The 23,514-nt window shown below is 32.1% G+C and overlaps 1 protein-coding gene across 1 annotated transcript in view; it reads left to right on the forward strand.

Annotated features, from left to right (window-relative positions):
- The window catches only part of Tbh (Tyramine beta hydroxylase), a 179,272-nt gene that overhangs the window by 62,490 nt on the left and 93,268 nt on the right, over positions 1-23,514 (forward strand). The window contains exons 5-6 of the mRNA XM_035351496.2: positions 7,823-8,002; positions 16,944-17,046. Of these exons, the coding sequence (XP_035207387.1) occupies positions 7,823-8,002; positions 16,944-17,046 (283 nt within the window). The remainder of the gene's footprint in view (positions 1-7,822; positions 8,003-16,943; positions 17,047-23,514) is intronic.

The raw sequence follows: 23,514 nt of genomic DNA on the forward strand, positions 1-23,514 counted from the left end.
TATAATTAAATACACCCCACCACCATACACCACCTTTTGACCAGCACTGTTAACAGAGTTTGCTTATGCTAGGAGGAACGGAGCTTGCTTTTCTTATTTCTGTTTTTAATACCTATCCATATCCAAGGTACTATTTTTACTAATTTTATTGGAAAATGTTTTACTCGTAAAGTTGCAATTGTAATCCTGCAATATCGGTGCGCTAATTTCGTCGCCTTAGAAAATGTTCATATTAGTACTTGTTACGAAAAAAAAAAAAAAAAAAAAAATCCTTACGAGTTAGACTTAGCTGACCCTGCAAAACAATCAATTTCAAAAAGTGAGTTTTACAACCATCGTAATGGGTAAGAGGTGTCCTTCGAAAAACATTGCGGCGAAAACATAGCGGAAGAAACAATATAAGGCAGAAACGTCGTCGTATAACACATCTTGGAAGAAATGAAAGCAAATTGTAAACATCGCAGTTCTAAAAAGTCTTAATATAAAACATTGTCGAAAACAAAGCAGTTCCAAAGCATCGCAGTTTTATTTAAAAAATCGTTGCAGAAAATATCTTGGTAAATGTACCTGCAAATTATCGCATGATGCTAACACTGCAGACAATATATTTTTCAGGCTTTCAATTCTGTAAATGTTTATTCGCATATTGATTTGTAAAGGCAAGAACAACTAGGGAATATTTTACTTCCATATTTCAGATTTTTTTTAGTTAACTGATAAATTATTCCAGACAAAACTGAAAAGAGCTTTAAACATAAAAACCTGAAAATGACTAAAAAAATTAATGCTACTTATAGTAGTTAATAGAATTTCACATTTCTGTAGTTAACTATTAAAATTTATTATTTAATTAACATCTTTTATAAAATTTTCTTCGTAGTTTTCCATAAAAAATATACTCTAAACAAGATTAGAAAAGAGCAGATGAGTAATTGCGTGACGTTACTTATATTAAAATTCTTTAATTATCTAACTGTAAAATTATTTTCTTCCACTTTGTTATTTTGATATTCTTTTAGAAAAAATTAAAACTTGTTTTGTTTCAGTTTATCTGCCTTCTTAAAAAGCCATCAACATTTTTATTTACGGCATGTAATTAATCATTTTATGTTGATTCGTTAGTTAAGACGAAACATGTCAAGCGGAAATTATATAATATATCAGCAGAGGACTTGGATTCTGTTAAAGCACATTAGAGGTATTTACTTAAAGGATATTTTGTAAAGGAATTTCTCAAAAACTGGCTCGTATCCACGTTGTATATTAGGGAAAATCACAAAAATCGCAAACAGCCAGTTCATTTGCCGGGTCGAACTACCAGTGTTCTTCAATCTTGCCTCTCGGCCATTGGTGGCCTTTATAATAAGAGAACATTCACCAGTCATTGGGAAAGCTTATAAGGTATTTCTCCTGCCTTCTTAGCATGTCTTCGTGGTGAAGTAGTTAGCAAGCTTGGCGGGCATTCGAGAGGTCCGTGGTTCGAGTCTCGGGGAGGGCATTGCTCATTTTTTACATCTGCTTTCGAAAAATTCTGATGTCTCTACAAACACAAATTTAAAATTATCCCTAGAGAATACGAATATAGATTTTTTTCAAAAATAATATAAAATTACAGTGAATGCTGATGGTGAATATCTTCTATCAGCCTGACGGCCAGTGTTCTATCTGTCTGACGGCCAGTGACGGCGATAACATAAATAATTATAGGTATTTATACATTACCTCACTAAGAAGACCACATCCGGAGAAGACTAAAAGGATGTGGAATAGTTTTTGATCGCTTTTAAAGTGGATTCTTTATATTTAACTTTAAATTTAAACATTTCTTATAATTACTTTAAAAATATTGTGTAATTCTGTCGGAACCATTTTATTCGCAAATTTTGTAGTTATTGTTTAACTTTTATAGCATACAGTGAACCATTTTCCTAAGATGGTCACCCCTAAAAGTAAATTATGCAACTTACTTTAGGGGGTGCTTATTCCACCTATCTAAGATGGTGAAAGCTTATTCCACCTATCTTAAGATGACAAGATTCATAGAAGGGATAATTTAGAAACGTAAATGGTCACCTTAAACTTTCTGATTTAGCTAATTTCTATTTCCCACAGTAAACATTTCATTTTCTGATCATTTTATTTGAAAATTTTGAATTAGGACTTGTTTTGGCTTAACACATAATAAATCATCCTGTAGCGACGTCCCTTTGGGAGTGAGCCATAATCGGTTTATTGTGTAAACGTGTTTCATAAATTCTGTAGGTGGGCGTTTTATCACGCCTGCTGCTAAATTGCTGAGGGTTTACTGCTTAGGAGATGTGGCTTCGATGAGAACATTTTAAGGAAAGCTGTCTCATACTAGCGATAGAACAGTACTGGCCGAGGTCTTTTATTTTTTAAGGTCATATTTTGCTTCATAGTGGAATAATCCGATGGAATTTTGGAAGCACGACCCCAGCTTGATAGTTAAGCATAATTTATTTTGAATGACGAATTTCTTAACACGTATCTTTATAACTGATAGAAAACTAGGAATGCGAAACGTGCCCCGCAAATTTAGGTATGCAGTTAATTACATTCTAAATAATGGTGAACAGACAGCAGAGGCTGAGCGACACGCTGTCAGCAAGCAGGCGAAAGAGAAAGAGAGAGACTACGCAGTTAGTAGCTATTTATACTAGATTATTAGGTGCATAATTACAGCTAGTCTGTGATTGGTTAATTTTGGGTTTTATTTCCATTTATCAAGCAGCGTTTTGTAACATGCAAAGATCTCGAATTTGGGAGAACGGATGAATTTAGTGGGGAGATCACCAAATTTAGGCGAAGTCGTTGCTAATTAGTTAATTTTGAGGTTGCTAATCATTTCTTAAAGCAGCCATCGTATTTTGTTATATCTTACACACATATATTTAGTTAGTTGATACATCATTTCCTTGATTAATTGGGTTAAAAAGAGCGATTTAAATTACATTTCTTTTCTTTGGGCAAAGAATTAACAATACTAATAATAAATAACATAACATTTTAATCTCTTTCTAAAAATCTTAGAAAATCTGCCGAGATATACCTCTCCCAAGGCAGACATTTTTTATACGTTTTGCTATAATTGATTAACTTTGGAATAAATTAATCATTTAAAGTCTGATGTAGACAACTTCTGTAACAAAGTAGAACTAATTAGGTTATTGGGACAACAGGTCTCACTATGCTTAGTTTTGCTAATATTTCAGAATAAATACGGATAAATAAACACCAGTTGTTTCAAGCTAATAAAACGTATGTTTGAAATTATTTTAGTTAATAGTGTTACAAATGTACCAATGCTTGTAAGGTATTTCTCCCGCCTTCCCAGCGTTCCTTCGTGGTGTAGTGGTTCTGCACGCTGGGCCGGTATTTCAGAGGTCCGTGGTTCGATTTCCGGCAAAGGCGGTTGTTAATTTTTCATCTTTAATGCTTCCAAATTACCTAATGTCGCTACAGTGGAGACCGAACTAAAAACGGGTGTTGGTGAGAATTCTCCACACCCAGGATTTGGCGATTGAGTCCCCTAAAAACCCCAGTCGCCCTTTAAAAGGGGGAGTATGTAAGGTATTTCTCCCGCCTTCCCTAGCGTGCCTTCGTGGTGTAGTGGTTCTGCATGCTGGGCCGGTATTCCAGAGGTCCGTGGTTCGATTTTCGGTGAAGGCGACTGCTCATTTTTCATCTTGCCTGCTTCCAAAAAATACCTAATATATCTACAACATAACAATAATACAGACTTTTTTTCATGGAAACAAATATCAAAGGTGATCTTCGCGTTTTATATAGGTTCTATATAGGAAGTGAAGAATTTCGGATTATTAATGCTTGATATATTACAGTAAGTTTTACGCAAGAAATATTTTCAGTGACAAGATGAGTGTTATTTCTTGTAGGGAATTTCTTCTTTTGTAAGCAAGTCAGGCGAAATGCTCCAGAAGTGTGTAAAATATCATTTAAAGTTCCGTGGTTCGATTCCCGGCGAAGGCGGTTGTTAATCTTTCCTGCTTCCAAATTATCTAATGTCTCTACACGCTGAGATCAAATACTAAATTACACATATAATAAATTTGAAATCCTGTTATGAATATATATGGCATTTACATCCTTTACATGTTTATTTACTTACCTAAATTTTAAGAATTAAAATGTAATACGAAGTTAATGTAAACTTTGTTGGCACCTATGCTAAGCCACATATTCGCCCAAATCAAAATAGAGAAGCCATTTCTCTTTCTCCTCTGGAGTGTAAGATGAAAGAAATGTTTTGCCATACATTTGATTTGGTGGGATGAAGTATTCATACAAATAATTAGCATATTCATTATTTTCAATGGTGTAATTGGAATAAACCGATTTATAAATGTATTTCAATAGCTAATATATTTCACTATGATTCAGCTAATTCAGAGCATATTGTTTGCATTTATTTTTCATTATGGACTGAGAAATTAAATTTCCAATTAATTACAGATAAAAAATTACAACCAAATTTTCATACGAAAAGTATTTATTCATAATAGATAAACACACAAGTATATTCTACTCAGAGGAAGATGTATTAATGGTGAGCATTCAAAGGAAACTGGCTTGTATTAATTTTATATGTCAGGAATATTATATACCAGAAGCCATTTCAATTGCTAGACATTAACTCTTCCAGTAGTTTACAGCTTTATGTATTTATCTATACCTTTTGTATGCATATCTGAAATTTAATTAAAGTAAGAAAATACAGTGAACCATCTCTAAGCCACCGCCCATAGTTTTAGATGATTTGGATCATCTGCGGAGATCTTTTGCGGATCTTAGAAAGGTGACGTTTAATATCGTAGTTTACACGTGTTCATAGATATACTGATAATTTCCAGAAGATGTCGGCACAAATAAAAAATATTCCAAAAATTAAATAATATTTTTTAAATTAAGCTAAAAATACTTAAATGGGAAAGTTAGGTAAAATGAACCCACTCTAAAGCGACCAAACCGGCTTTAGTTAATTTATTCTTCATTATGATATTCGGCTTAAAGCAGTGAGATTGAAGACCATTGTTCGCAGATTTTTCATAGCACAACTAAGCATTTTGAGAGATTGTTTCTTAGGCAGGCGATTGCCATGAGGTAGTTAGTTCACCATATATTACAAACAATCAAGCAATAACTAAAACATCTTCAGACAAATTATATCCGAAAAAATTAAGCAGTATTTTTAAAGTACTTATAAGAAATAACTAAATGTAATTTTAAATATAAAGAATCATTTTAAAAGCGACCATTCACGATTCCATTCCTTTATAGTCTTCTATCAATGTTATCATCTTAGAAAGATTATGTTAAATAACCATGTTTATTTATGTTCTCAGAAACACTAGTTACCTTAGAGAGATTGTAACCGAGAGAGTTCAGTGTAATTATATATTGTTTCTGAAGAAATAAACTGTGTTTAAATTATCTGGGTATCATTTTAAATTTGAGCCTTTCTAATGACTAATGTAAAAAGGAACTAGTTTTGGTTAATACTAGTTTCTGAGGGGCAAAGTCAAAGAAAACTTGCAGTTTGACCAGGCGAGCAAGGTAGCTGCATTAGGTTTGTAGAGTTTTCCTAATGGATACAAACTTCCATGAATACAAACTAGTTCCTGAGAAAGCGGCTCCATAAATGCATTCCTCCCCTCCTGACTAGTGTGATTTGCCATTGTTCAATAAATCCAAATCCCCTTCTGAAATGTTATATTGACATTTCCTGGCTTTATTTGGATCACTAATTGGTGCATAGAAGTTTTAGAGGGTATTTATACTTCCCTCTGTGTAACAAAAAAATTCTGTTGGGCAAATAGATACACCATCACTCGCCTATAAATTTGATCACTTTCACTCACGAGGAAATATTTTATAAAATTTCCATGTATCCTGTCGATTTGCAATACAAGTCCTTTAAAATCCGCTTACTGTATTGTGTGTAAGAAACACAATTTAGAGTGTACACGCAATGTGTTTATCTCAGTATAGTGTAGTTATTATGGAAAAGTATTTGAGTGCTCCCTATGTGATAAGGGAAACACTCATAGAGGAGATCTTTTTGGAAATTGGTTACCTTTAAGTGGAGTAAATAGAAAAAATTAGCTAGCTAGGAACTGGCCCGAAGACGATTTCTCAGAGTTCTCATCCACTTAGTCCTTAGACGCTCAGAACAACCAACCCTTATTCTTGAGATTTCCACTGTATAATAATTTTGTACAGCTAACTTGATGGGCAGAAACTACCTCCTTGCTGAGAGTGCTGGATTTTGGGAAAACTGTTATTCATGATTAATATGAAATGCTGAAATCATTGCAGTATATACGAAAATGAAAATATATCATCATAATACGAAAGCTGAAAAATATATTATGCGGTCAAACATACTAAGCATAGGATCAGTTTGCCGCGTACTGGATACGGAACTTCTTGTAAAAATCCCACGAATGTGCAATGAGACTGCGCATAAAAGCGCACAGTGTATCGCACATACCACATTGATTTGGCAAGTGATAAATTTTAGAACAAATGATTTATTTCCTCAACTATTGCTTCAACAGGATGTTTAATATTCTATAAATATTGCGCAGAATTTTGATTGCTGTAATATATTGCTTCAAATGAAATTATTATACCTATTTTTCTACTACATGTAACAGTCAGAAACCTATATTCAAGTGATTGTTAGTGCAGTAATCGTGTGAAAGTAAAAAAAAATAAAGCAGGACTAATGTGTATAATCATTAAAAATAAGTTATAGGAAATGACAGCACTCGTGCATCATCATAGTCCTCTGTGAATTAAGTCACTTATTTTTTTTTTTATCTTAGATTTACAAGACGAGAAAGCTACAGAATTAAATTTTTAGTCATGCAATTCATATGATGATCGTTTTGGAGAGGTAACATCAAGCTTAATTCAGAACATTCACCTAATCTATGTAATACCGCATTTATGCTCAAAGGAAGTCGGCGCATTATACTAGAAATTTGAAAAAAAAAATTTTTCGAAATTGCCTTATATGTTATTCTTTTTATTACAAGTCGTGCACTTAAATTACTTAAAACCTACCTGCACATTTTGTGACGATTGATACTTGCCACAATTTATTTTGTGAGATGTCATTTACAAATCTACACTAAACGAAAACAAGCAGTTTTTCAAGCGTTATAAGGAAAAAATAAAAGACAGTCTAGGAAATGATTCACTAGTTATAAAATTATTATTTTGATTAGCACCTTTTAATAGAAACTTCTACACTTTTCTTAATTAACTGGGAACGTCCATAAGAAATTTTATTTATCTGTTGATTTCCTGTAACTTAACGTAACTATCTTATAACATTGATTGGAATGCATATTTTATAATACACTGGTTAACACCGTATTAAAATAAATCAAACAGTAGGGCTCTGTACTTCGAGATTTTATTTATTTTTTTCAGAAACTAAAAATGTACGCATCATATACTTGCTTAATTTCAATCTGTTTATTTACTTTTATAAAATATTATAGTCCATAATATATTTGTAATCGATTTTTATGCGATGTATTGATTTTTCACATGAAGAGTTTAATAATAAATTTTAAATACATTGGAAAGAAACATTAGTATTTAACTCAATATTTAATTAAAAATGCAATGCGATAGTCTAGCAAACATGAATGATTCCATATCAATGTAATTTCTTGAATAAAATACAATATGACTTGAATTCTGAAGTCCAATAGCTGATAGGAAAGGAACTTTAAAAGTTGTATATTGACTTGTTTTTGTTTTTTAGTATGCTGCTGCAATTCAAGAAGAAAATCAAGGCGTTGTTCATCACATGGAAGTTTTCCACTGCGAAGTCGATGCTAACAAGAAGCTACCTCCCTGGAATGGGCCTTGTACAAGCCCAGCTAAGCCTCGAGTACTCGAAGCCTGTAAAAGAGTGTTAGCAGCCTGGGCTATGGGAGCATTGGTAAGATCGTAGTGAATTTAATTTCCCATCAAACACTTAGAAAGCTCTAGTTATTGAGATTTTAGCGAACTTCTTAAATGTCACAATTCATCAATGCTTAGTAGAAAGTCACATAATTGACCTTTGTGATATATAAATCAGGAGCTGCTGCTAAATGCATTTGAAAACCCCTGAATTCAATTTTCGATTAATTGAAAAGTGTTGACGCACTGCCTGTAGTGTTAACAAGTTGCAACACTATTCATTAATGGACTTTAGAATGGATATTTGTGATCTAAAGTATTTTTCGTCGCGGATCTTTTAAATGACGGCATTACATTAATTTCGACTTACAACATATGATTGATTGTACATAACATGACAGTTAAACTCTCACATGTCTTTTATTATTTTGCAGACATATTTATCTAATATTTTTCTGTATAACTAGCAGCAGCTTGATTTATAGAATTTGTTTATCAAATACTATTATTTCTGAAAAACGCAACTCAGAACTGTATTACTCAATTAAGAAACTAACTTTTTTCATGAATTTAAAATATATCGTGATTTTTGGAAGGAATGAAAGTGTTAAAAGGAATTTAAGTGAAATTATCTTTCATGGCTTAATATTCTAATAAGTTTGTAATAAAAGATTCAGTTCGGAAAACTATGCAAAACACAAACCAAAGCATGCAATATCTCGAAAGAAACACGATCTCATGACAAAAACATTCTATTACTTTTTAAATGAGTTTGCATATCTTTGAGATGACGAAACGAATTTAACTTCTTCAAAAATTGATTTCGCCCCCCCTAATTATTACTTCGGTTTTGTAGCCGGTGGATCAAAGGCTATTTCTGAAAATTTAAAGGGATTCTAAAAATATATCAAGAGCAAAATTCTAATTGGATGAGTTAAGACGCCTTGCGATGTAATTATATTAATAAAGTTTTCACATCGGCGATTCAAGATGGATTTTCATTAGGAATTATTTATTAATGTAAAATCTATTAAAGAATGTTTTGATATAATGAATATCAAAAGTCGTCTCTCTGCCCCTCCATGCAGACACGACATTTAGAAAAAAGTACCAGAGCACATATATTCAAAATATTTCAATTATGAATATTACTTTAATTAAAATAATTTCTGTGTGACGGATTCATCTGAAGACATTTAAATTGTAAATTCGCTAAATCCTTAGTAAATTTATTCAAATGATGTTTTTAGCTAAAGATATGAAGGAAGAGCAATCACATCCATTAATTAAAAAGTTTCAACAAATCCGAAGTGCTGCCCAAAAATTTTCCAAGGAGAAAACAAATATGCTAACCAGTATTCATCACGAAATTAACACTTCGCAAAACGAGATTAGATAGTTTTCAGGGACGTTATCTAAAATAATTTATTAAAGTTAATGAGTTAATAAAAATAAATGCTTGGTTCTCTTTATGTAAGTTATAGATAACCCTTTCGTTTATTCTTGCTTGTTTATAGATTAAATGAAATAGAGAATAACATCTAAAATATGAATTTTTGGATTTAAAATTATTTTAATTATTTAAGAGTGTAAGAATTTTAAGAATCTGAGGCTCCCTTCAGCCCACCTGGACACGAGTGTTCCCATAGCTCAAAAGCTTATTTAAGAGCGTGTTGAAAATGATTAAATATCTAAGCTTTCAAATTATAATGAAAATATAAAGTAATAAGTTATTTGAACTCGCAATAGAATAGCATACGGATAAATCATACTCTGCCAAACTTCCATATAAAAGAGTTTAAAATAATGTTCTTACTCTTAGTCCGTACTAGATGTTACATCGTAATTTGGCGGTATATGATTTAGTTTTATAACAACGTCGCGCGCATAAATATCTTGAATTTACACATTTTCTTGCCTTTTTCGATAACAATGAAAATAACATTAAAGAGTTTAATGCAGCTATTAACCCCCCCCCCTTAAACAGCAATTCGCAAGACAGTCACGATGCTACTTTCCAGTGGGGAACACGTGAGAAGTATTTATCACTGGTCGTTACATTTAATGCTAGTTATACCACTATCATATTTTTGCCAGTAAGGAAGTTTGTATTTTGCATGTAGTCAAAGCTTACTTAAAATGCCGAGGAGCGATGATATCTCGAAGCAAATTAACAACTTAGTTTTCGTTATTTCAAAATTTTGTGTCTTAAATTTATATTTAATAACTAATCTGTGTATATAAGCTCAATTTTTTGTGTTGCCTTCGTTAGCACAGATACAGAACTAAGAGCAATAATCTGGAAATGAGGCGTAACTAGCCCCCGGTAACTTACCACTATTCATGATTTAACTTACTTACAATAAGTATACATCCAGATTTGCATTTGTGAAATTATTTCTGATAAAGCATATTTGGCAGGTGAGTAATATTTTTATGAAAATTTTAATGCGCTCTGAACAACTTATCTGATATTTGACCCATAAAATTTTTATAGTTGTAACTTATTTAATCTACTTGATAGTAATATTAGAACACGTTTATGAATTTAACCATGGCGAGAGAACTTCGCGGTTAAATACCACTCTTCCTCAATTTGCATTCCAACGTGAATTTAAAACTACGTTCTGGCCGGAAGTGGTAAGTTGAAATTAAGAAGCGATAGGAAAGGAAGTTTAACTCAAAATTTAACTGCTAAAAAAATTAGCATAATCCTTACAAAATTATAAATTTAGTTCAAGAAAGGATTGAATTAGATCAAAAGGAAATGAAAAGAGAAATTACTTTCACATAATAGAAAATAAATTCCTGGTTATGGAAGGCAGAATAGAAACGGTTGAAACTAAAGTTGGAGAAATTGATAAAAAGAGTTTCTGCTGCCGAACAACAAATTGGAGAAAGAGTTACTGCTGTCAAACAACAAATCGAAGAGAAAGTTTCTACTGTCTAGTACTAAATCAATTACAGAGTTTCTGCTGTCGCCAAAGATGGTGACAGATTAAAGAAATTCATAGCGACAGCAGAAAGCAATTCTGACCGATCCTCTCTAAAGCTGTCTACATATGATGGAACGACCTTCTGGCAAGTATATAAGATTAAGTTCTCAGTAGCAGTGAAAGCAAATGTAAGGGATTCCCAAGGTAAGCCTGCCATCCTTTTGCTTCTCTGAAAGAAAACATCTGAGAAAAAACCGGATATCCTTCAAATTTTGCCCGAAAACCGGAGGGTAGATTTCAAAGCTCTATTCGGTGCATTGGAGCTGCGCTTTTTCGAGAAGTCTTTCAAAGGCTATAGCAGGTTTCGGTTCAAATCTAACGAATAGAAGCTTGCCAAGAATGTGCAAAGACTGCTCATCTCTCCTTTTCGGACTGCCGGACAGAAAACAAGTCAGATATTGTCCTTGAAGTACTACTTCGATGGCATCTGGGACGCTGAGATACAGAAAGCCCTGCGAATCGCGGATGTCAAAGATTTAAAAACGGTTTTATTGTATGCCATGTAATTCGAGGTGGAACAGCAAGCAACTCGTAGAGACCGCCACCTAGTAAGAGCTGCTCAAGTCCAGGAGCCAGCGAATCAAGTAATTACTTTTTTTAAACGATTTAACCAGGCAAGTCAATACTTTGAGATGAAACAGAAGGTGCAAAAAAACGAACCCAAAAGTGCTGGAACTACAGAGTCGAAATCCCCGTATGAAAGAGCTGCAGATCATCCCAAGACATCGAAAATATACCGTTCCCCAGCAGGGACGCAGGAAACAAATTAGAGGCCATCTCGAAAAGCGGAGGTTGTCAGATATTGTGAGTTCCATCTTAAAGTGCTTCAGATTTCTTCAATGAGTGGCGGTAGTGATGGAATCTTCATCATGGGACATATCAGTGGAGTTCTTTTCAGACAGACAGACAGAAAGAAGTACAGGGGGCACCAAAACATCGCCATAGGCAAAACTGTTATTGCCCCGCTGTACTAACCATCTATAGAAGTGCACCCTGACGGGGCACACTAACGCCATGCTCGGGCATTTGTTTACATTGCAGCATTCATAATAGTTACATATTAATAGTGCATGATTTGCATTACGGACAATATTGACTAAGATATACTTTACACGGGTACTTTTCAGTTGAATGGATAAATACAATAAGTTATTCACAGATATACATACATATTTCTTTTGTGTTTCGGTTTGGTGCTTTGTTGGTGGGGGGGGTGATAATGGTACGTGTTTCATTGCTTGTTTGGTGTTTTGTTACATGGTTCGCAGTAGAATTTCGCTACACAACAGTAGTACAGTTCATATTTCGGCATACAGTTTATGAAACACGTGGTATATAGTGTTGAGTACGTAAATATGACCATAGATACTGAAGATAAAATCAGCATCATACGAAAAGACTGGAATCAACAACTGGAAGGTAAACTCATCTGGACTCCGCCTTGCATTATTCTCCAGACAATGTATCGGGATAAAATAGATATAGACGGAAAATTAAATATTAGCATTACGTTTGGAAGTGCCACCTACCATCATGCGGCATATGTAGCAAGAATTACAGACAATTGATTACTCGGATTAGACTTTCTAAGGAAATACAATTTTCTTTGGCCCTTAAAAATAACAAACTGCATTCTGCTTCTGATGATATAACCCTGTTTGGAATTAATGATGAAGGATTTGAATCCGTCCACAAAAATCATGGCCCAAGACGATATCACAGTACGAGCAAGAGCAAAAGTTTTACTACTTGGATCCGTAGCTGAAAATAAAAATTTCCTGTACGGCATTAAGGAATATCCTAAGAACTGTAGCAGCCCGTAAGTTATGCCATGAAGGATTTGAATCCGTCCACAAAAATCATGGCCCAAGACGATATCACAGTACGAGCAAGAGCAAAAGTTTTACTACTTGGATCCGTAGCTGAAAATAAAAATTTCCTGTACGGCATTAAGGAATATCCTAAGAACTGTAGCAGCCCGTAAGGAGTATTGGTATCCTCGGCATTCGTAGACTTATCGACCGTATCATGGTGAAAGTTGGCTATGTAAAGTGATAAGGTGCAAGTCATTAGAAAAGGTAAAGTGGTTGCAGCATGCACTCCAATGACCTGCGTTAAATGACCAGTAGTCCTCTGCGTCTTCGGAGAGCCTAGTATCGGAGTTATTGCAGAATGAATAGTTATGCCATGAAGAGAAAAAAGGATGCAGAACGTGTCAGTCAAGAATTTCAAGACGTTTCCTCCCGCTTATCTTCTGACGACGGTCGAACCAGTTGACACAGCATATAATTGATACAGGGGATCATACACTAATCAAGCAACATCCAAGACGTCTACCGATTGCTAAACTGTCCTAAGTTCTGAAGCTTGAACATACAAAACTGATCGAAATATAAAACAGCTTAATAAACATAGTTAATTTTATTTCTTTTCTCATGAAAAGAAAATTCTATAATCCTGCAAAATCTTGTGATAACATTATATTGCTTATGAAAAGAAGCTTAATATTATTTAGAAAATTCGTTTGAAAAAATTATTGATTTTATGTGCTGGTAACCCCAAGCTTTAAGTTATGACAAAAGACACAAGGGCTATCTGTCTTGGATCATACATTCCATTACGGACTTTGTTTAGACATTTAAGTAATATTTACATTCATCATGAAGAAAAGTTAAAGAATTCTACTTATTTAGCTTGGTTAGCTCGCCTGAGACGTAATAAATTTACAATGCTTAATCCAATACTTACTTAATCCTTTGCAGCACGGTGTGCCCGGTCTTGACACACCTAAAAATTTCCTTCTGTCCGCACAGAAAATTGAATGGAAAAGGATTTGAAGGTTACTATAGGTTACTCTGAACCCTCTTTATTTATAGTAGATGGAAGCTCAACACAAACCAGTACATATATTTTAGTCATGTTTAGTTTTTTAAGAACCTCATTTTTCAAAGAAATCTTCCAGATTTTTTTAGGGTATAAAAGGAATTGTTTCAAAGGAAATTTCTATGTTAATGTTTTGGCTGTATGCTAATCTCCTTATTCTATATTAGTTTTAAATTTTTACCTTGAAATCTTGCTCCAAAATCGAACGGCGAACCGAGCTGTTCTCACACTGGGCTCACTGCGAGTCTAGGTCACTGAAAGGCATCTTTGTTTCTTTGCAGCAAATCGGTCAGCTCATTAACATAGAAAGGTGGGTCCACATCTGTGGTTCATTTTCTGTTTTTCTCTTTCTCCTTTTCCCTTTTTTTCAGGGGGGGGGAGGGGAGGTTTGGTTATCAACCAAGAAATTGTTGGGGTGATTTTCTGTAGGTCAGGGATAATTTTATCAGTTAGCTGTTTGGTTTTTCACTAGAGCAGTTCTCTTTTTCTCTTTCACTTTGGTTCAAAGAAGTTTTCTTAGCGCTACGTTTAATAGTTTTGAGTTGTAGACATTTATATTTTTATTTTATAGTTTATAATTTCAAATTGTAGATATAATATTAGTTTATTTTTTCGGATGTAAATAATGTGAATATCATATACCCAAGTTACGTTTTTTTCATTCATAAGCATGTAATCATCATATAACCAGTTATGATAAAAGACACAAGCCTTTTAGGGGGTTGTAGAGTAGCAGATCTCCCCGTGACACACCATGGGTAATGCTAAATCTGCTATAGTATTCAGAATCCAGTGTTTCTTAATCTAAGGCAAAATCTCTTTCTCTTTTACGCGCTTCCTAGCAATGCTCGTTTCAGCGCTCTTTTCGAAGCTCCGTTAAATCAATGTGCCTGCTTCGGGCACACCCACAGAATAAAAACGATAAGTGCTATCTTTACAAAATTTTACTTGTGTATTTCTCTAGGCCTTACTAAACTGCCTACCCTTTTTTTTATCGAAATTCCAACTTTAAAAAGCAGCGTGCCGGAAAGAGTTTAAGCGTTCGTTAAACTCATAGCGGAAAAACATGGATTTGCCAGTCTCAGTTTAAGTTCGCATATTAATTACTAGGAACACTCTGCAAAGTGTATCATTATTTTAGGAATATACTTAAAATTTATTAGGCGGGAAATTTTTCTGTATGTCAGTAACAATTATTCAGATTATACATAAATTGATATATCATTATAGATTATACATAAAATATATATAAATGAATTTCAGGCAAGCTTTAAACTTCGGTATAACAGAAAGCAATATATAAATTGAAATCATTGCTACTAAACACTTTGCTGTGCTCCAGAGGCGGAACAACTGGCACACTTGAAACGCATAATACTACAGTGTTGAAATTTAAAATCGACTGCAAAGTGAAAACGTCTTGATATGTCGTATGGGGGAAAAAGAGCTTGTTAAGATTTTTATTTTAAAGTAACGAGTTAAAATGATTTGGATCTTTACTTTAAATTCTTCTTTCCGTACAGAATGAAAATCAGGTGATCGTGTATTTAAGCTGAGGTTTTTGGATCTTTTGTTTCTGGAATGCTCCCTGCATGGTTAGATTCTATTAATTGTAACTATTTCGACTATTCTATCTAGTTGTAACTACCTCGGCTTTGCATTCTCTCGCCACCGATACTTTAAACTTACGAACCGTTAAATTATTGAGCAGCTTATAGCTCAGATAATAACACTGTGCGGTCTTAGACTATGGATCAAGGGTTAATTTGAATTAAATGTTCTTATATTACATTGCCAAAAAATTGTGGTTGTTCGTAACACCAAGTCGTTACTTACGTTCAAAGTTCTTTTTAAATAAAAATGTTGTTTTGAAGCCTTCGTATAATTTTGTTGCACTACCTCAGATAGAGCTATAAATAGCTACATGCCTGTTAGGGTTATAGTATCAGTACTAAACGATGTATAACAATATAAGTTAGTGTATCAACAATGAGAGCTGGAATAAAACGGTCACTTCAAACATTTGCAGCGGCCAGTTAATTTGGATACCTCTTTCGGTTGGAACTGCCATAATTATTATTTTTCTGCCTTGTATTTTATATATAGAGTAAATGATAACACTAGTTATTGCATTACAAAAAATTACGAGAGCTTTTATTTGACTGAAAATTCAGAAAAGAATGGCTATATTAGGTATAGCTATTTTTCTAAAGTAGATGCCGACTAGTTTTATAAGCGTCTGAACACTCGAAAAAAAAAAAAAAAAAAAAAAAAGAAATAGTTTAATCATCAAAATTTGAAAACGTTTGTGAGAAACAGATTAGCTAGATATTTCATGAAATAATCATTTATTTTTAACATTATGTTGCTTCGTTTCTAACGACCATAAAAAACAAAAGTTAGGTGAAGAATTCAGATTGTAATGCTAATAAGCCTTTAAATCTAATCTGGGCCGTTACAGTTTTAGTTTAGTCATTGGAATGAGTTATTCAAACATAGAAAAAAACATGAGGGCTCTTTACTTAATCTCCTTTTAGGTTTTAACATAAAACAACCTACGGGATTATTTTACTAATTATGCAGCATTTCTTAAATATTAATATTATGCAGTATAATAATATTATTAATATTATTATTATTATTAAATAGTTATATTATTAATTATTTTTAATATTATTATATTATTAATATATTATGTTAAGTATTATTAATGCAGCATTTCTTAAGTAAAATTAATCAATAAAGCATTTCTTAAGGCCTGCAGTAAAAGATTTATTAAAAATGATAAGAAAGAAAAATCTGAAGAATATATAAATATTTTACTGAGAATGTTTTCTTAAAATTTAGAGAAATGTTGACTAGTACTTTTAAGTGAGTATAATAAAACAATGCTTTGGAATGTCTTGAAGTGATTTTAGTGCCATTTAAAATCAACCTCCGAAATCATGAAAAATAAAATTTTACACTATTCATGACTTGCAATGATGTTTTTAAATTGTATTGCATAGTTGTAACATGAAAAATAATTGTCATTTTACCGTTTTTTATTCGCTGGTTTTCAGTTAAGATACATGTAAGCTATGTATTGTTTTTCAATAGCCTTTCACTTATCCAGAAGAAGCAGGATTACCAATCGGAGGACCTGGATTCTCACGCTACGTGATGCTAGAAGTGCATTACAACAATCCAGAACTTAAAGAAGGTATGTGCAATATGATAATAAATTACAAATTCTAGTATATTACTATTTAAAACAATATATGTTAATTTAAATTGCTGTTTTAAACTAATTATGTTTACTTCAAACATGTTTAAGTAAGAATATACCCTTGATTTCAATGTCGTTATATCAAAAACGACACTAGACGGTTATTCTTGGAGTTAAATTGTTCGCACTTTGTTATGTTATAACGCTATGTGTAACTGGAAATGAATTCATTCGATACTTATTGAACTATGTTCGAAAAATAATTGTTTTTGTGCGCGTAAAGAGAATTCTGGTATCAAGTGTAAGTATCTGAGCTCGTTTCAGTTTAAATATTATTTTCAACTAGGAAAACAATTATTACGCTTTTAATTTAGGAGGTACTAGTACCTTTCATACAAATGCATTATTTTTGCACTTTTCATGTCGTATTTACTGAAATACTGAGCAGTGTGGTAAATTACGGCATTCCAACTACTAAATAATTTAACAAAATTAGCGTAAGCCGAATCCAAAATCTCAGATTGTACAATTAGTTACCTAGTTTGCATAATAAATTAGCCGCATTACATATTTTCTTGCATTTCGTTGGATATTGGCTACAGATTTAACAAAGCAAAGCAGAAGAAAGCCATTTTTCTTCTGATACAGTTTTTCTGATACAAGCCTTATTCATAAATTAATAGTACAAGCTAAGGTAAAAATTTTCTGGCTGGGAGTTAAAAATGGATACTTCTAAAAAGTGAATCTAATATTTATATAATTAATGCTTATATTTTTATTTACGAATATCTTCGTTAATAAAAGTAGAAAGGTAAATTAATGTGAATTTCTTTATACTTAAAAATATATGCTTCTAATAAAAAAAAATTCATAGTCTCTTATCGCCACACAATTATTATATGATTAGAATATTTCCGGTTTGTCACTAATAATATGTATGTCGTTAAATATCAAGTTATCAGCTCAGTTGAGTGAGGACAGAAAACCGCAGGTTTCACTTCTTTTGAAACATTTACACAAATTTTATGAGAAGTGAATGCTTCTAAAATACAGCCGCAATTTGATTTAGATGATAGTTGAATCTTGTAGTGTCCACAATTCGAAGTATGCAGATTTCAAAAATGTGGTGAAAATGTACATCGCATACCGTGCGAAATAGGATACTTGAAAAGATAACTGAAATCTGTGGTAAAGTGAATTGCCATAAGTAATTGGAGTAATTTTGTTAGTCAAATATCATAAAACGTACATATGTGTTTTTTTTTGTAGCAGTTCACTTTCTTAAACATAATAATAGTAGAAATCTATTTTTGTTTTTAAATTCGGTGTTCATGAAGTTAATAAAGCATTTAAACTACTAATATTATCATAGGTAAGACACAATAACACGCCGAATAAATACTAATTCAGAAGTCAAACAACAAAATAACGCTTAAATAACTTAATAAACTTAATAAATTTTGTAAACTTAATAAACTTAAATAAATTAAATAACTTAATAAACTTAATAAACTTAAATAACTTAATAAACTTAATAAATTTTGTAAATATAACGCTGATTTTTGTTGTTTGACTTCTGAATTAGTATTATCATAGGTGTGTTTAAATCTTGTGCGAAAGCAACTATGTTAGCTATCGCCAACTTCTCATATTATTCTCATAAAGTTCTACTATTTACACTTTAGTACACAGTTCGGAGTGGACGCTTGGTTGTTTCCGTACGAGATCAAAGAAACTCGCTAAAATAATTAAGTTTATATAATAATAAAATATTTTGTGTTTTGGTTTTATTATATTCAGTATATACTGATAGTAAAAGTAGCGTAAATATTTGAAAAAATTCCTACTAGTATACGGTTTTGCTTAACGTGACCTTTACTCAAATCAGATAGGAGTTATAAACTTAAGAATAATAATTAATAGATATATTATTTTGGATAACCCACTGAGGTTTACATCTGGCTCAAGGTTTAAACCGTACGTCTAGTTAAATGAAACAAAGCTGCGAGAATATTTCTAATATATTGCCGCACTTTGTTACAAATACAGAATCTTTAAATTAGTGTGCGAAAATAAAAATGACATCATATACTTATATTTTTATTAGTGAACTAAAGTATAAATAAATATTCTGCATGACTGTAGGTCTTAAATACAGCTTACATTTCTTTTTCTGAACATTTATGAATCAGTAAAACGCAAACTGTTTACTATACACAGCCAAACTCCTTTTGACTTTAATTTTGCTGAAAAAGTTTCATTTATTCATTCAGGATACCATAAAGAGCAACATTCGAAGTAAACATATTTTTACAGTGGCTATTTTAACTCACGAAGAAACTTTAACTAATACAAACTTTTATTTCTTAAGTAAACCAACATTTTATTGCCCCAATCAGTTATTTGTGATAAAATATTTCTCCATACGCTTACTGAGGTCTTCATATGTGCCGAATGAATTTTGTTTTATGAGAATTCAAGTCTTTACTTAAATTCTTATTCACACAGGGTGCTAAAAATATCTAGCTGCATTTTCTTAACTGGCTTAGATCTGGCTCAGAAAAGAGATTATTTTCTGAGAACATTTTCGGCAATGGTGGGTCCACCGGTGGCCAAGCAGTCGACCCGGATTCTAATTCCGACGAACGGGCTGCTGCATGAGGGATTTCCTGACGAAATTTCCTTTCACGAAAGCTCTACCCCGCTTAGATTGTCCTCGTGGCCTTGTCGTCATTTCAGTCAAATCCAGGCTGCAGCTGATTTTAAAATCTGCTGAAATACTTTTGACCCTAAAAATTGCTCTGAGTCAGTAAATTCTTTGTTTATTCTGAAAATTCTGAAGGAATGGAATTTCATGTAATTAATTTAAAAGCATTGTGATTATATTACTAATCTGGATGCATGGCTTACGGGAATAAGGTTAAGTTAGGTTTTCTTTTATTAAGAAAAACCTGTTAGCATCGATACTGAAACTGTTTTCGTAAAAGTCACTACCTTATTTTGAGAAACTTTCTAAATGTAAACATATATTTAAGATACATATAGAGAGAAATAAACCTGTACTGTCCTTTTTGGAATGCCTTTTATAATGACACAATTACTAAATATTCTTGAATTCGAGTCTGGTGAATGTTTTGTTACAAATAATATATAATTAAATTATAAATGTTCGTATTTCTGTATAATTTAACTGTCATTTATAAAAGAACCATTTTATGATATAAATTATGATAAACCTGAAGCGCCACTGCTTTGAATAAATGCTGCATTTCATACTGGATAATTCAATCGCTTAGTTTTATTTTTAATTCATTAGAAAATGCCCGATAGAAACTAAATATATTTAAATTTAAAAGACGGTTTAATGTTCCTCGGGAATTGGCACTGAAAATTTAAGTAGAAAATAATGAAACTACGGCTACAAAGTTTATTTTCTAGGTAGATGTTTCTGCGTTCTTCAAGAAACTACAGATAAAATGAGACGCAGAACAGCTGTAAAGAGTCATGCGATCGTATCTTTCATAAGAAGAATTAGGAAACAAAGCCTTTCATGAAAAGAAATAAGAATCGAAAACAATTCAAGCTTAAGATGTTCGCGAATTATTAAAAAAAAGTCTGAGTTAAGAATTAGTCAGTCTTTTAACGAAAGCATATAAACTAATTATGCATTCTTTTTTAAATCAAATTTTCAAACGGAAAATTTTTTGGAATACCATAGCAGTATTTAATCTTCAGTATAAGGAAAACGTAATTCATTTTGATGCAGTATAATTCTCTTTGCTGTTGATGTTGTGTTTATACAATATTTCTTTTAAAAATAAGGAATTATTATTACTTTGAAAGCAAAAATCTGTAGATTTAATTTCGGTAAAAATTTACTGACAATAAAAGATTTTCTGTGTTTTTCAGGTGATCTAGAAAAGCTAATACAATAAATATTGAGATAAGTAAAGTGATGCTAATCATAATTATGTCAGTAAGTTTACTGCGAAGCAATTTCGTACTGAGAACTGAATTTCGAAGAAATTATCACGGCTTGGGTTGTTAACAGTTTTTCAAAAATGTGGCAACTTAAATTTTATACTAATATTTCAATAAAGATGTAAAGTCTAATAAATGCTGAGGTATAACGCAAACAATTAACATTCAGCTACAACAAAATAACCATTTCAGCCTTAAGCTTAAATTTTTACAAATTTCTAACATATTTTTATTTATAATTATTAACTCTAATACTATATAAATCAAATGAATTCTGCTAACATAAGCAATACCTTATATGAGATGAAGACTTAAGACCTTATATGAGATGAAGACTCAAGACCTTATATCAGACTGTTCAAGGGGCTAGTATTGTGATATACTTTATTGTAAACAGATATAATGTTTTTTTGCTAAGTAACCTGTTTTTACACTTAGAAAAATAAAAATATTTTGATTGATTTTAAACTGTTTGTCACAATTGACAGTTGCCGGGAGGGGGAGAAATTATGTAAGCTTGGAAAATGACCGTATCTTTTCCGTTATACGGCTACAAACGCCAAACAATTTGCTCTAAAAAGATATAAGCGCCAACCTGATACTTCGGAAGAACAGGAAAAGCAAAATAACTTTTGTCATCAGCTTGTTTCGGATACGGTAAAAAGTTTCTAAACGTAACCTACATATTTCTTAACTTAGTTATTTCGATAAAAAACGGAATTAAATGTAGAATGCAAAATCATTTTATCATTTACTACTACTTACAACTGAACAGTGACCAATGAGAATGAATGGCGCAAATATAATTTTGTAGAAAATTATTTGTTGCGTGTTGTCCGATAATCAAAATAACCTAAATGGCTTTCTCTAGTATTCCAGAGCAAAATCGAGAGCAATTCTGAATGACTTTTGAAGTAGGAAAAGTTTGCAGTTTATTTTGTGCATAAATACTAATGTAAACAGGTTACTTACAAATTACAAATAATCTATAAAGTATAATAGAAATTGAAAAGTTATAAGAACAAGAAATTTGTGGAAATATTCAATATTCACGAAAAAATTAATATTTGAAAATATGTTACAGCTTCATGAAACTATTTGTGGAAATTCTCACAGCATAAACATTACTACTCTAATCCCTTTTTTATAAAATGCTTGCTTTATAAATGTTCGTTTCTTGCTTGCTTTATAAAATTGTAGGCGATTAGCTGTCCTTTTAGGCGTTTCAAATTCAGTATGAAAACACTTTTCTTTTTCATTACGGTTAATTTAAGAATGTTTTTCAACGGTTTCCTTTTCCCTAATCCAGGCAGCTTCTTAAACTTTTTATTTAGACTTATACATATGAAAATAAGGAATGGGAGATTTATTTTTTAATCAATTAATGCAATGATTAACTTCAGTAATCAATGACAGAAAATTATATGGATTCACTGAGATCTATGAATAATAAAATATTTCTGTATCAAAACGAAGGTTTCAGTGTATTGAAAGTATTTCACAATAAATTAACTAAAGGGATAAAGTACTTCAGATTAAAGTTTTGCATCTTTTGTACTAATATTTCTCAAATCATATGGAAAACACGAAAAAGGTTAACCAAATGTTTGACTGAATATTCAAATCAGCGATACATGATATTATTTCATAAATAACGTGTGAGCGTGTCTTAAAATGCGCTCCATTTGCGTGTTTATCCTAATGAAGTACTCACTCAACCTGCCCTAGACACTTCTAATTAATTCATAAAATTACACTTGCTCTCCACATAGCACCATTCGTTTATATAATACATTCACCAACCAGCATTCGATCTAAACAGAAGGTGGACACAACTCCAAAATTGGTGTGACTTGACAGAATAATTACCTAAACTCTAATATACCTGTGGGACACCAAACCTAAACTATTATGGATTAGCTAATTATTTTCTGAATCCGGTTACTCAGAAACCGTAATATAAAGGGTCAATAGTTCTAGCATTGTACGTCTCATAACTGTAACAGTTAATATTTATTGAAGGTAGTAACAATATTTCATTAACAAAATATGCTGTTAGAAACGTGTTAATACTCTTCAGCACGTTTCGGGAAGTTTAAGTTTGATTTCTGGAAGATTTCAAGTTCCATTCTTATGTACGTTTCTAGAATACAATTAAATGCGCAAAGTTGAACACGTTATGAATCATATTAGAGACATAAAGTATGTAAGTTATTGCATTTTAAATGGAAATAATTCTACTATTTATTATTAAACTCTTATCTTTAGGCGTTTCAGTGGTGAAATACATAATGAGTCTGTGAAGCATATTGATTAGTTTTTCATTCAATAGCTTTCCCTTTGAGAAAATAAATTTATTTTAGCTGTAACTATTTAAATGCATTTTTCATCGATATACTTCGAATTATTTAAACGCTGATGGTGGAATATGAGGGCTGTTAAGCAGCTTTATAACTCTTCCTGCATCTTCACGAAAAATAG

The sequence above is a fragment of the Stegodyphus dumicola genome, chromosome X1 (genome assembly GCF_044657685.1).
Source record: "Stegodyphus dumicola isolate Sdum_Otavi_A_Nest chromosome X1, ASM4465768v1".
NCBI classification, from domain to species: Eukaryota; Metazoa; Arthropoda; class Arachnida; order Araneae; family Eresidae; genus Stegodyphus; species Stegodyphus dumicola.